General features: G+C 41.8%; 1 protein-coding gene across 1 annotated transcript in view; it reads right to left on the reverse strand.

Moving 5' to 3' along the window:
• The window catches only part of CDH4 (cadherin 4, type 1, R-cadherin (retinal)), a 460866-nt gene that overhangs the window by 155942 nt on the left and 290411 nt on the right, over positions 1-14513 (reverse strand). The window contains exon 4 of the mRNA XM_010569772.1: positions 7748-7924. Coding sequence (XP_010568074.1) covers positions 7748-7924 — 177 coding nt within the window. The remainder of the gene's footprint in view (positions 1-7747; positions 7925-14513) is intronic.

Consider the following 14513-nt stretch of genomic DNA (forward strand, 5'->3'; position numbering starts at 1 on the left):
AGCAAAACTAAAGCTTTTTTCTTAGCAAATTAACCCACTGTTTTTGTGTACACTCTGTCTTTACAGATTTTCAATAGCTCTCATGAGCTGTGTACATTAGCTCTGACTATGCCTTCCTGTCGTTGCCTCTACACATAATGACAGCCGTACTGAGCGGCTATTACAGTTATCTCACTTTCTGGAGAGGATGGGGATGTAATGATATGTTGCAATATGTGCAATGGGGTATTACAGCTAAATACTCTTTGGAGTGATTGATGAACTATTTTGCAGTATGCCTGGTACGACAGTTCAAGGCGAGGGGTACTTATCCTTCTGTGCTTCCTACATTTCCTGCTCCCGAGGTGAACTTGGAGCAGGAGCTAAAAGGTAAGGGCTGGATGGGGGTGGTGGCGGAGGAATCAACGAAAGCCAGCAGAGAAAGGGAGCTGCTGCTTAGCCCCTGGATCGTAGCGGACAAGCACCTTTGAATCACTGTAAAATCAAGCCTGTACATTAGCAGACCCGACACACAGATGTAGCAGCTGAACTCAAGACACAAAATGAAGTGACTGAATGTAACTACCAACAAAAGATTTCTGAATACTTGATAAAACCTGAGTCCATTATGAGATTCTTCAAATAACCCAAGGACAGGCCCAGATGCCAATAACCAGAGAGTGCTGCTCATGGCCATGGCAACAGCTCTGTGGTCTTGAACAAAGGCACTCATCTTTTCTGCCTCGGTTTCTTATTTGTGAAAGAAAGACAATCCTCACTTATGCAAACAGATTTAAAAGATCAGATCCTGTACAGAAAAATATCTAAGCAAAGACTGTACATATCTCTATTAACACAAATCTGACCAGGATTTGTACCAACAGTAGGTAATAATCCAAGTACATAGATGTACATTGTAAGACACCAAGTGCCAGGCACAAACAGTGATCCTGTAATGATGGCACCTGGACCCTGACGTGGCTTTAACCCATACTATAAACAATCAACCCCTGAGATTCTCCTTAAACCTAAAGAAAATCAGAAATATTATCAATGAATTTTGAGACTTCTGACATTTCATGCTGATACTTCCCGATCAGAGTGGGAACAGTCTCATCGCTGCCAATGGCTTCTGAGAATCTCAGTTTTTATGTTGTGTGGGAAATTAAAAAGTGGTTCCATTTCTTTTGTGCAACTGGAACTATATTTGATGGAAATGTATCACTTCCAAATCACATGACATTTTATAATTTAGTGTTTTTTTATTATTTAGTGGAGCTTTTTCCCACTCGTGTTACTATTCCCAAAGCATCCTGGAAAATGGCAAAATCTCAAGGGCAGTATTTTTAGCTGAACTGGGCAATGGGAGTCCTTGATATTTGTCTGCAAAGTGTCAATGACCTTAAAGTCCCAACCTCACTTACGATGGTTCTCCTTGAGTAAGTAACGAGGCCGGGCTGGCAAAATGAAATTCTTCAGTAATGCACCGACAAACTCAGAACCACAAAGCACCAAATCACCCCTCAGTTTGGATTTGAATGCATAACTAAACAAGGCCCTTGCTTTTATTTCTGCTAGAAGATTGTATTATTCCATTCTGCAATTATGGAAAAATGCAGAGCACAGGCGAGATTTAGTGTCTGAGTTTTTGCTGCAAGACTTATGTCAGTAGAAAGGCATTTGTGCTCCTGGGAATCGAAGTGAGATTCACCCATTTGTGGCAGGTGTTTTAAGCACTCAGCCTAACAATCTACCCACGCATGGCACTACAGCAATTCAACGACTAAATTAAATCTCTGAATATTAAATTAATGATGGAAATCTAAAATATTAATATATTCTAATTGAATATTCTCCGATAAATTATCTAGGCATTCTCAGCAATTTGATTTTACTTTCATTTCTTAAGGAACTTTCAGCTGCATAAATACAGCTATTAAAGCAATTCAAAAAGGGAACATTTTCTGCTCAGACAAGAGAACTCTAAACACAAAGAATCTAAAAATTTCTTTCATATGATTGATTAAATCATAGAGCCCAAGACAGCTGAATCATTAAATGACTGCTTTCCTTCAGTCCCTCTGGCTTTAGCAAGGACAATATAAATTCCCCATGGGTCTGAATACAAGGAAATACAATATGTATAATTACAGTATAGGCCTGAATGCTGTTGTAAGAGAATTTCAAATGAAGCATTTATGCTGTAGCTGCACTTTTCAATCCATAATGCTGTATGTGCGCGTGCATGTAAAGCCCATAAAGCACTGGGCATCTGCTTGCTTCGACCTAGATTCCCAAATGGTATACGCTGGTGGAGCCCCACCAGCTTTGGCAGAGATGCATGAATTTACATCAGGATCTGGCCTTCTATTTCTGAGAAACGCTGGAGATTAAGAATGACATCTTCATATGCCAGGGAGAATGCAAACAAAGGAATGTAGTTTGAGGAATATATATATATATAGTGTGTGGTATATGTTTAGGCACCTGCTGTAAACAGCATGTTTATAAGAAATTCCAGATGGACGTGTCAAGAAAGTAGCAATGTGTCATCTTCCCTTTCTCCCTTCATTCCAAGAGTGCCAAGTCCTGGTTTGGTAACACACACACAGAGGACAGAGCAATACCAGAGCCAAGACCGTGGCAACACAAATGCTTAATGAATCACTTTCCTGCTAATCTTTCTCTCTTTGGTGTCAGGTTGGTTTGTGGCGTGAAATCACAGTCAAGAGCCAAGAGCTGTTGCAATCTACATTCTTTAACCAGCTTTCAGAGAAAGGCTGTGCCTCTCCAGAGCAACACAACATGCACAATGTCCCATTTCCTCTCCACCCTCTGGGCTTGCTCCTTCTTATCTCTGTCTGGCTGTCACAATAAAGACTAAATCGCCTAATTTCTGAATTTCAGCTGGTGATGCTCCCAGGGGTACCAAAGACAAGACGTACTGAAAGCCAGAACTAGCAAAATTTTTTTTTTTTTTTGTGGTTGGTAAGGCAAAAGAAACACCTGTTCCAGTGAAGAACAAGGAAGATCTAGGCCTATTTGTAATCAAGGCTGTCTGTGTCTCTCAGGAAAAGTAAGGTCTGATGTCCTTTGGGAAGCATTTGCAAGGCCTTTTCTCAACAAACCTTCTCTCACCACAGACAGATGCCATCTGTCTTGCAGCTGGGAGTTAATGGATTCTGAACTGCCAATTTCACAGCAGTAAGCAATGTGGTTGATAGAGGAGGCATGAGGGATTTCCTACAATAAAACTATTTAAAACAGTGCAAAGGTGCTTGCTGAAATAGCCATGATGAGCAAAGGAAATGGCAATATTGAGGGCCCATGGTCCAAGCCGGCAGGGATTTCGCAGCTCAGTATATCTCATGTGTATCTCCAACATGGGGATTTTTAGACTTTTGGAGAACTGTCTCACTACACCGAGTTCCTGTGCCAGGATGGGCTACGGCACACAGACAGGCTGTGGAGTTCTTGAGTGTGCTATCAACTCTTTTCATATTAAGTATCCCATTTCACCATACAGCTTAACATGGGCTAAAGCCACCCAGGAGTCCACTGCAGGGTTTTCCAGTGCGCTGAGAAGAGCCCTCTGCTCCATTAACATGCACGGTGCTGCACAAAACCCAACCAATCAATGACACCTCTGCTAAGAAGCAACGCAAGAGTCTTCAGGTATATTATATTCTGCCAACTTTCCAAACCACTTCAGGACTTTCTGATTAAATTTACATAAAAGGCATTCTTCCCTCTTATTCCCTGTTATACACATTAGATTATTTCTAGTATTCTTGTGTCTGAGATTACCAGCGCTCGGATATGAGAGAGCATGCTGTGCCTGTAGCACGCAATCAAGGCAGTTTGTAAGAGCACCAAGATCCTGTCTCGGTCATCCTCAGTGGATTTTCATGCCGGTGTAACGAGAATGAACAAGTTGTTTATTTATCCTAGGAGATCTAATGGGCAAATACCACATTTTTTCAGTTCCAAGTTTAATAAAAGTAAACTGGAAAAATTAGGGTCTATGCAGATGAAGTTAGAGACAGGCAGCTCATAAGAGCTCTATAAAGGTCACGGAGACGAAGTTGGAAGTTTGAAGCATTCATAAAGGTGAATATGGCTGCAGTCATTGATGGAGGAGCCCGCTATCTGAGCATGCCATGACCAAAGGCTGGTCCTGCACAAGACCGTCGGTCTTTTAAATGAATGATTTTCATGCAGCCCAGTGAGATGGGCCAAGACTTCAGCCTTGAAAACTGACTCATGGTTCCTATTAGAAGAAGCTAGAGACTTGCACGTGGATCCAAAACTGAGATACTTTTTGAAGTTCAAAAGAGGATGAAATACAAGATTAGCTAATAGATAATTAGATAATAGATAATTAAGAATTAGTTACACGTGTAGCTAAAAAGGATGAGTCAGTGAGAAAATAGATGGTACTCAGCAAGGGTGCAACTAATATATTATCTTAGTTGATCAGTGTGCCTGCATGAGTCATTTGCTTGGAGAAGGAGGGGGATATCATATTGTTTTTGTATTTTTAATAGGCATTTTTATGGACCTCATAGTTATAATAATGAGAGTACCTGACAATTAGTAATGAAATTATCCTCACTACAGTAAAATATTTCACAGCATGTAAAATATTATTCCTAATACAAAGGTGGAAGTGAAGCACAAGGAAATTAAACCCAAGATTTTCATAAATGTTTGCAAAATAAATAAGTGTATATCAATAAAATTTGATAACTTTTCTCAGCTCAAAGACAAAACTAAAATTTGCAAAACATTTTTTATACCAATAAAAATTATTTTTAGCTTATACGTCAGATGTTTATTTAAACGCTTTGAAGAATAAGTAAATCTTTTCAGCAGCCAAAGCTAATCAGAAATTCCTATTATTATTTTTTTACATAGCATTTTTCTGATATACATTTCCTAGTTAGTGTGGTTGATGTATATGAACAGACATGGATGTTCCTTTGAAAGAAACCTCCCTGTAATTAACAGGTTTTTTTTGGCAGGGATAATGTTGTGATGTCTTCCTTTTTTCTTTTTTTCTAAAAACTTTTTCATTTAATGTATTTTATCAGAATGAAATGGTTTAATGAGCAGAGAATTACAGTTGATCTCAGCTGAACCAGATAGGGCTGCATTTCGAGGTATGTGGCTCCCATCAAGCTGCATTCACCTTTGCTATGATTTAAACTTCATTCAGGCACAGCCTTGCTAAAAATACTGACAAGTAACTAATCAACTTCCATAAAATGGAATTTTTACCTTCACAATAGGAAGCAGGAGTAGGAGGGAACCCGAAAGATTTGCCTATGCATTTCAAATTAGTCTGACCTATAAAAACGCAAACAGCAAGTGGTACTATGAAAATGTACTTCTGGTAGGGCTTTTTGTTTTTTTTATATTCAGATTTTTCATGCCGTCCCCTCCTCTCCTTGGAGGTAACCAGAACCAAAGATAATGGAGGGACTGGTTTCCATTAGTTATACCTATAAAACGTAAGCTCTCTGGACCAAAAAAAGTTCAGTGTCCAGGAACTAGCGTTAGGTTTGAACGCTTTATATAAAGTAGCAGAGAAAACTGTGACAGGCTTCTTTCTGTACAAATGGGATCTGAGCTGTAACTTCCCATGTGCACTTCTAGCTCCAGTTTGTGAGCAGATGGACACAAAAATATTCAGTGCCCAGTGAGCAAAAGCATGAGATATCAGATCAAAACTGTTACCTAGATCTAGGAGACAGCAGAATGCTCCGGGGCAATCTGAAGATTATATGGATGGAAATAATCAGATAGTGCTGGTCTTTGAAGATGTTGATTTGTCCTATTCTGGATAATTAAAGAGCAAAGTCTAACAGAGGAAGCTGTAACTCCTGCTAGGAATCACCCAAGCTTCACATTCAGGGGCCAGCAAACGGGCCAGATGCTGCAGAAGAGCAGAAACTCAACCCAAGCCTGAAACATCAGGGGTCTCACGCTTAATCAAGTTGCACTCTTTGTACAATCTTCCCTGTCATTACAATACTTTCTGTATGTCAGGTGAAAAGGAAAGCAGACCTTTGTAAGCCATTTCTTTCTTTCCCACCCCATTTTTTACTTCATTTTCAGCATTTCCTCTAGCATCTGTATTTAAAAACTGCAATGGAATATATCGCTGAGCTCTGTGTTTCCATCAGCTAGGTTATCTTTCCAAGGTTACTGGTAGTTTAAGTGATGAATATCAATTCTCCTGTACCTATATAAAATTTATTATTTGTCACTTTCATTAATACTGGAGTTTTGCATTCTTGAGTCCTTCTGTTTCATCTCCAGTCTGTGGGGGGAAAAGTGCCACAGAGATTTCAGTCCTTATAAATCAAGTCCTCTTGCTGTCTAGTCAAAGCTCAAAAGAAATCAGCAGGGAGTGGGACAGGGCGTAAGTTCATTTTGCAAGTACTTTGCTTATTTTTCACAGGAATTCAGGAATTAATCTAAATTATTAATCTGATTTAGGAAGATATTTTTGACACAGCAGGTTATTCTCCTCTTCAAACATTTCTTCAACTTAGCAGGGCTACACATTAATGGGTCACTCCATACCCAGCACTCCTGACCATACAAAGACTCCTTGGCTTCCCTCCCTGTTTTTCCAGGACAGACATAAAAATATTTCGCACCTGCTACTTTTTTATTCCTTGTCGTACTTCCCTAATTGCACAAAGAAATTACACCAACAATTCAAGTCTACCCAATACTTGTTGAATTGGAAACATGCACCTTCAGTCATTGCATGAGTCACTTCAAAGTTCACCTGAACGTCTAAAGGACTCAGCAAGCTCCTTTCTTCCTCGAGACGTGGGTTGTGCAGAAGAGTATCAGCTAATCAGTGTGAAACAGGTAATGATGACAACTCATTTGAATCCAGGCACTGTTTCAAGATGACTAGGTGAACTTCCTGGGAAGGGATGCCAATGACACACCACTGTTGCTCAAAATAAGTTCTGAAATTTTATAATTGTCGCCATTTTCTTCCAAAAGAAGAGCTGAAAAAGTCTGCCAGGGAATTCTTTTTTTACAGCTAATCTTTCTACTGCTCCAAAACCTGAAACCAGCACCCACAAGAGGAATAGCAACATGTATTTGTATTTTGCTAACGCTTACCAACAGCAATAATAGAGCAACCAAATGTGTCTGTCAAAGGCCCCTTTTCCCTTCTTTTACTTTTCCTGTCATCCAGTAATCATCACAGAAAACCACACGGGTAAACTTGATCTCAGAGATCAACCTTGTAAAGAAAGAAACTAGCAACATACAGAGGATGAGGGATCCATCTGCAGCAGCGGCAGGCAGCCAACCTCCTTGAGCCCCGCCACGCATCTGTACTCCGGCTCTGCGAAGGAAGGGAAGGATGCAGCACCCCCTCGTCGCTGGGTGTCACCAAGCCCAGCTTTACACCTGCAGCCGTTTTCTGGATGAGAGCGTGGGCAAAGTGCCATCTTGGCAGCAACGCCAGCGTCTCTTGAGGGACTGGCTGGAAGGAGGCGATTAGGCTGCCGTTCAGCTGGGGGAGGGAAAACTGGGGCAAGTCGCTTTGGAAAAGACGCGTTTTAGCAGCGTGTAAAAGGCAACTTTTCTCGCATGAGGAAGGAAAAGCAGAGAGCCTGTACTTTGAGCCAGACTTCCCATGGCCATGAGCTTGGACCACACCTACCGCTTCACTAGACCCACTGCAAGATTACCATTATTATTATTATTTCTGTTTCTTTTTTTAACTTACCCGAACCAGCTGCTGCGGAAAGGGTCCTCTGGAGTTTTCTGGCACATTGATTGGTGGGATGACCCAGTCTCGCTTTTGCCGCCGCAGGCCATTAGCGCTCTGATGCTGGCGCCATGGGAGCAGCGTGTCGCTTTGCTGCTGCACCAGTTCTCCGGGCACGGTCTTCCTTCCTTTCGGCTGTTTTGGAAACAAGAAAGCAAAACCACTTAGCTTCTTTCTTGCTTCTTAGGACTTCTCCCAACAGCGGCGCTTCCCTGCGTGCAAATGGTCACATGTAACTGTGAAAATTATCGTTTATTAACATGATATATTTCTGCATCACAAAGACACAGTTGCTTTACTGGCAACTCTGCTACCACTTCATTTTCACAAATATATGGAGCTGTCACTCTCAAATCAAGATGCCTCCCAGAATATATCGTCTTCATTATACCAGCTGCAGGGAGATTTAGCAGCACATTGGAGTAAAGAAGTTTCTGCAAATTTCTAACAAACGTAACCTACCAGAACACAAAAAAAGGGAGAGAATTCCTTTACAGCCTATGTCATGGGTCGAGTTTTATAGTACGGAGTTACCCTGCTCCTTGGCATTAGCAGGGTTACAGTAACCTGCAGTCTGTGGTTCTGCAGACGTATCCTGCCAAACCAAACAAACCGCAACCAGAGGGAGAGTCAGCTCCATGCCTGCAAAGGTGAATTAGTTCAACTTCTTAGTGCTTCGTGAGGAATGAACCTTTTTATAAGAGTGGGGTTTTGAACACAAATCCCAAATACGCATCTCCCCACACAGCCTGGGAAGTGTAACACATACCAGTCAGTAAACAGTTTTCATTATTTCGGGTGCCTCCGAGTCCTTCTTTGTGATTTTTTTTAAACCACGGATTCTGCTGTTGTGGTTTAAGCCCAGCTGGCAACAAAGCACCACGAGGTCACTCGCTCACTCCTCCTCCCCGGTGGGATGGGGAGCAGAAAAGAGAAAGAAAAGCTCCTGGGCTGACACAAGGACAGGGAGGGATCACTCACCTGTTATGGCCACGGGGAAAAAACAGACTCGGCTTGGGGAAAAAAACCAGAATCAATTTCATTTGTTACCAATGAAATCAAACCAGGATAATGAGAAGTAAAGCCAAATCTTAAAACATCTTCCCCCCGACTCCTTCCCAGCTCAACTCCACTCCCAATTTTCTCTCCCTCCTCCCCCCAGCGGCGCAGGGGGAGAGGGAATGGGGGTTCATCACACGTTGTCTCTGCCGCTCCTTCCTCCTCACTCTTCCCCTGCTCCAGCGTGGGGTCCCTCCCACGGGAGACAGTCCTCCACGAACTTCTCCAATGTGAGTCCTTCCCACGGGCTGCAGTCCCTCATGAACTGCTCCAGCGTGGGTCCTTTCCGCGGGCTGCAGTCCTTCAGGCACAGACTGCTCCAGCATGGTCTTTCCCACGGAGTCCCGGCCATCTTGGGGGTCATCCATCCCCCTGCTCCGGCGTGGGCTCCTCTCTCCCCAGGCTGCAGGTGGGCCTCTGCTCCCCCGCTCCCCTCCATGGGCTGGGGGGCACAGCCTGCCGCCTCACCACGGGCTGTGGGGGCATCCCCTCCTCCGGCACACCTCCTCCTCCTCCTCCTTCACTGACCTCAGTATCTGCAGAGGGTTTTCTCTCACATCCCACTCCCCTCTCTGCTGCAGGTTTCTCCTCTTAAATCTGTTCTCCCAGAGGCGCTACCGCCATCGGTGACGGGCTCGGCCTAGGCCAGAGGTTGGTCCCACTTGGAGCTGTGGAAGCTTCTAGCAGCTTCTCACAGGATCTGGCCCTGCTGCCCCTTACCTGCTACCAAAACCCTGTCACACAACCCCAAAACTCTACCTGTGGCACACTTTGGTGTTGGAAACACTAAAACGCTGTGGCATAAAAATAGAAATGGTGGGACCATGGTTTGGACTTAAAGAGTCTGGTTCATTATTAGAAAATTTCTGCCTTATAGAATGATGCATCAATGAAATGTAGGTTTGGAGAGGCTCTTGAGACGTTAGCCAGTCCCAATACTTAAACACTCTGTGGCCTTCTAGGATTCCAGGCATTACTTCTGGAAAGTCTGCAGAAAAGGTAACTAACAAAGACAAGCTTTTTTTACCATATGGTGACCTGCACTCCCATCAGAAAATGTTTACATTTTTGTAAATCAGAAAGATTGCAAACCACATTCTCTTCACTTGAGATGAGATCCAGTGGGGATATTATTCTCTGAATTTTACAGTTTTCAGCTATTTTTCTCAAGAACCCCCAGCCAAAAACCAATGCCCCAAAACCCAAGAACACCGTAGGAAAAACCATCAAAGTATTCTCTGAGGCTCCTGCAATTTTAAGCCACGCTCACTTTTTGTCTTACTCCAAACGTACAAACTCAAACATCCTACAAACATTTGCAAGCAGTTATCTGTGGGCACTGATTTCAGTGGGAATCATTGCTTCGGGGTTTATAGTTTATAAATCCATCTACTAGCACATTTTAATTCTTGATATGGAAGTGCAATGAAGCCGGCAGTCACCTCGAAATTATATAATATATGAAAACTAAACGGTATGTGGAACCGAGTGGTGGCTCCAAAGCTGTGTGGACCTTTTGGACGCCGAGAGCTGGGCATAGCAGCAAGGAGGCCATTCTCACGGCTTGATCATGGCTCTGATCCGTGTTACCTGGGGGGGGCAGACATCCACTGGCTGCAATGGTTGGAAGCGTTTGTGCAAAAATGCAGCTATTTTTACTGCAAACCTTAAAAATGAGCCAGCTCCAGAGCTGAATTTTCATAGAACAGACAAATACAGTCTTTTTCAGTCACACACATAGGCACTTTTCTCAAATCCTCTCTCACTAACTCATGCCACCAAGGTGACTGCTGTTTTGTGTTTGCCTGAATGCTGTTTTATACACCTTCAACAAGCGTCATCACTAAGCTGCTGCAAGATCACTACACCACTGTTCAATATTTAGATGTTGTTCTAAAAATACTCACTTAAGTGTGTAATGACCAAAGAAACAGAATCATGATGTGGCAGTGAGAGACTTTCTCGGGATATTCAGGATATTGGTAGGTACTGTTGAGCTCATCCTTCCTATGGGATGCAATATGCTACAGCTGATAGACTTTTCATCTAAAAAGGGTTTTGTCACCAGAAAGGTATCTTTTCTGAACACTGATGAAAACAATGTTATCTAAAGAAGATACCCAGAAATGAATGTCAACACGAAATAGGACTACCAGACATGAGCTACAGAAAAGTGGATATCCCCCCTTTTTTTTTAATTGGCTTGAGATTCCCAAATGGCGATCCTTTGAGAGCAGGTATTTGGATCAGTTTATATAATTGGCAAGGGAGCGTAGGGACAGATTATGAAAGGGTGGTCAAATAATTTGTGCTCTGCTGAGTTTACACAGTGGAATGAGTCTGAACTAAAGACAGACTTGAGAATTAACACGAATCCCAAAGCTCCATGTATACTGAAATAATTAGTGTCAGCTCAGCAAGGCAGTACCAGCCTTTTTAGTCTTTATGAAATATTTGCTGGCAGGTGACTAGACAGTGACTAGCTTGCTTGTCACTCTTGATGATGTTTTCCTACATTAGAATAAATCATCAACATGACTCTGAATTTGGTATGTAGAATTTCAAAAGCGTCTTGCAACAACAATTTTTTTTTTTTTTTTTTGAACAACAGCTCTTTTTTATCTTCATTTGTTGACAATGCATTCTCATGACCTTAATTTCTCTGGTGTTGTTTAAATACGTTGTACATGTTTTCTGCTGTTTAAAAGCTGTGAGACAAATGCAGTAACAAAGTCTGGTGGGTACAAATGCCAGAACTATTCAGATCCCTGACTGAAACATCCAGGAACATCTCTGGAATAACAGCAACGACTAACTGTGAGCCCCAGAAAACTCTCCTGTACTTTCAAGTTTGCAAGGATCTAAAGTTCAACTCGAAAGCAGAATGTGACACCAAATTAAGTTAATTATAAAATACAGTTTCCAGTTCTGTTTTTGCTGAGTAACAGTTTTCACTGAGAGAACAACTGCTCTTTCTCTCATGGCCTTACTGGCCATATGCTGTCGAGAATTTCAGGCAGACATTTTCAAAAGATAAAATATTCCTCTACCTTTTGTAGTGTCATCAGAACACAATCTGTCCATAGTCCTCACAATCAAATCGAGCACCTCTAGTGCTACTGCTTTAGGGTAGTTTCCCTCCTGTTGCTTTTGTGAGGTGCCATCACCCTCTTATGTATGCCGAAAGGATGATGGGCGTTTGCAGCAAAACACAGAAGCCAGTCCATAAAACACGTGCCCAGTGGAAAATTAAATCCATTCTCCATTCTGAAAATTACTTGGTGATGTTTATAATTTGTTACAACAGGATCAAACACCAAACGTGGAACATGTAAGCATGGTCTTTGGCAATACACAGACATTTAAATAAGGACATAAAATAGTCAGATAACTCAGTAATTATGCCTGTCTATTACTTTAGGACGTTGATAAGATAGAAAAATACAGCTGAACCAAACCAGATTAAAACCTTCAAGTTCAAGGAGAAAAAATGATTACAAAGTGTGCGATGAAGAAAAACAACAGGAGAAAAGACCATGCTGGGATCTAAATTTGTTATGAATTTGGATTTGGTATGATCTAATGCCTTAGTGTTCGTATTAGGGCAGAATTTTTTAGAGCTTGCTAATGAAGTGATGCAAAGCATGCTATGCTAGCTGTAGTATTTAAAGCCTACATTCTGCAAACCTGGGATCAACGCTTTGCTCCGAGTTGGCCAGCGTCTCTTCCAACAGGCTTGTGGCCCACAACTGAGACATACGAATGCACAACGCCAATGTGGGCAAATTATAATGCAGCCATTGCATCTTCTCCTAATAAAATCCTTCTTTCTCTGAAAAGTGCACCTACAATATTTGTGGTGAACGGTTGTAGGACAGGGGAGGTGTCTCTCAGAGACCATCCTCCCGGAGTTTGACCTGTAATTCACACTGATGAGCTGAGGATTAACTGCAGTATAGCGTGGCAGAATCTACCCTACGATTCCCCTTGCCACTCTTTTGGGTTTTTGGGGGCTATCAAAGTCAATTAAAAACATACTGCATCAACTAGAAACCTTTCACTGAGATGATGGGTCAAGCTCTCGAAAAGCAATGCGAGGTTGAAGGAGGCACAGTCTCAATAAGGATTGTGCAAAGATCTATCTTTTCAAAGGTTGCTCCACAGAAGGTGTACAGCTTTCTTGAACATGTAGCTAAACTCCTAGGGACTGTAAGACTTTAAACCCAAAGAGATTTAGGAAACCTTACTCCAAACTGGTGAGGTTGTATGGTTCTCCAACTAACTCCATTTACGCCATGGCATTGAGAGCTTAGGGAGATTACTTGCCTGCATTTAGTGCTGGCAATAAAAGATAAGTCAGAATAGCCATCTAGGTAGTCTATAAGCTCCTGCCAGTGGTTAATCTGTGGCTTGTCAGCCTTTCATTTGTTGGGAGACTCAGACTAAACTCAACCCCTACTCACAAAAGAGGTCGAAGAATAATTCGCTGAAAGAACAGGACACGTGGGATCCCTATAGCCCCTCGAGCCCTATCCTGCTCGTGAAAAGAAGGCTGCGAGCCACTGACTTTTCACCAGTCCACAAATAAAACCAATGAGTGTGAAGAAATACCAGCTTTCACCTTCCGCTACACTTAGCAGTAGCCAGTCTCGCCAGCTGGCACGTCTCTCCTCCCAGCCAACCTGCCTTTGATATCCGTCAGCCTCTGGCTACAGAGACATCTGGAAGTTATTATCCAGCAGAGCGTATCACAAACCCATTTACATAATATAATATCATATTTTGTGTTCCTGCTTAGCTGAACATTTTGGATCACTCTAATGTTTGGGTAAATAAGCCACCATTCTCTGCATATAAATAACAGTGTGTCTTAGGGTATGTTTGTTGGAGATTATTAATTTTATAGGGCTCAACCTGCAAAACGAAATGCTCAAGATTCAGCACTAAAATATATTATTCTTGCACTTGGAATAAAAAGTACCTGCAATTGGAGGAGAGGTAATAAGGCTTTTATTTCCCAAGTATCAAAATTATTTATGATTTAACCTGTCTTTTATTTATATGCCAGTCTTATGATTTTCATAGGATCTTTAACACTTCGCACTAGACATTTTTCAGGAAAGAAATAATACCTGACTTGCTCTGTTTCTAGTGTTACTCCTAGGGTTTAACTGAGGCAACGTGTTTTTAATATATTTTTATCAATACAACAGGATACAAAGCCACCTTTAGTCCATTGCTCAAACACTTCTCTTCATCTCCTATATCAATACACATTTTGAAAACTGGTACCATTTTCTACCAAGGAAAAAAAATCTATTTAAAAATATTTAATCTGAAGCATTTTTGCTTGTTTCCATGGTAGCTGCGGAAAGGACAGGAGAAAATGATATTTACCAAACAGAAAATAAGACAATGAAAATATAGCTTAGTTCTTCAACAAAGGGAACATGAGAGCACTGCAAAATAAACATTTGCATGAATTCTGTTCTAAGGAGACAACATTTTGCTGGCATCAGGGATGGCAGTGGAGGACGAATGAGCCCTTTTTTCCCAAAATGCACCATTTCCCCAGTTTTTGATCTTTTAGCAGAGAGAGATATTTCATTTTGTGTTCTCATACAGTATAATGAAAGGGCTGCAGAACAAACAGCAAATTTATTTA

Source organism: Haliaeetus leucocephalus, unplaced genomic scaffold (assembly GCF_000737465.1).
Source record: "Haliaeetus leucocephalus isolate CR32 unplaced genomic scaffold, Haliaeetus_leucocephalus-4.0 Scaffold273, whole genome shotgun sequence".
Lineage (NCBI taxonomy): Eukaryota > Metazoa > Chordata > Aves > Accipitriformes > Accipitridae > Haliaeetus > Haliaeetus leucocephalus.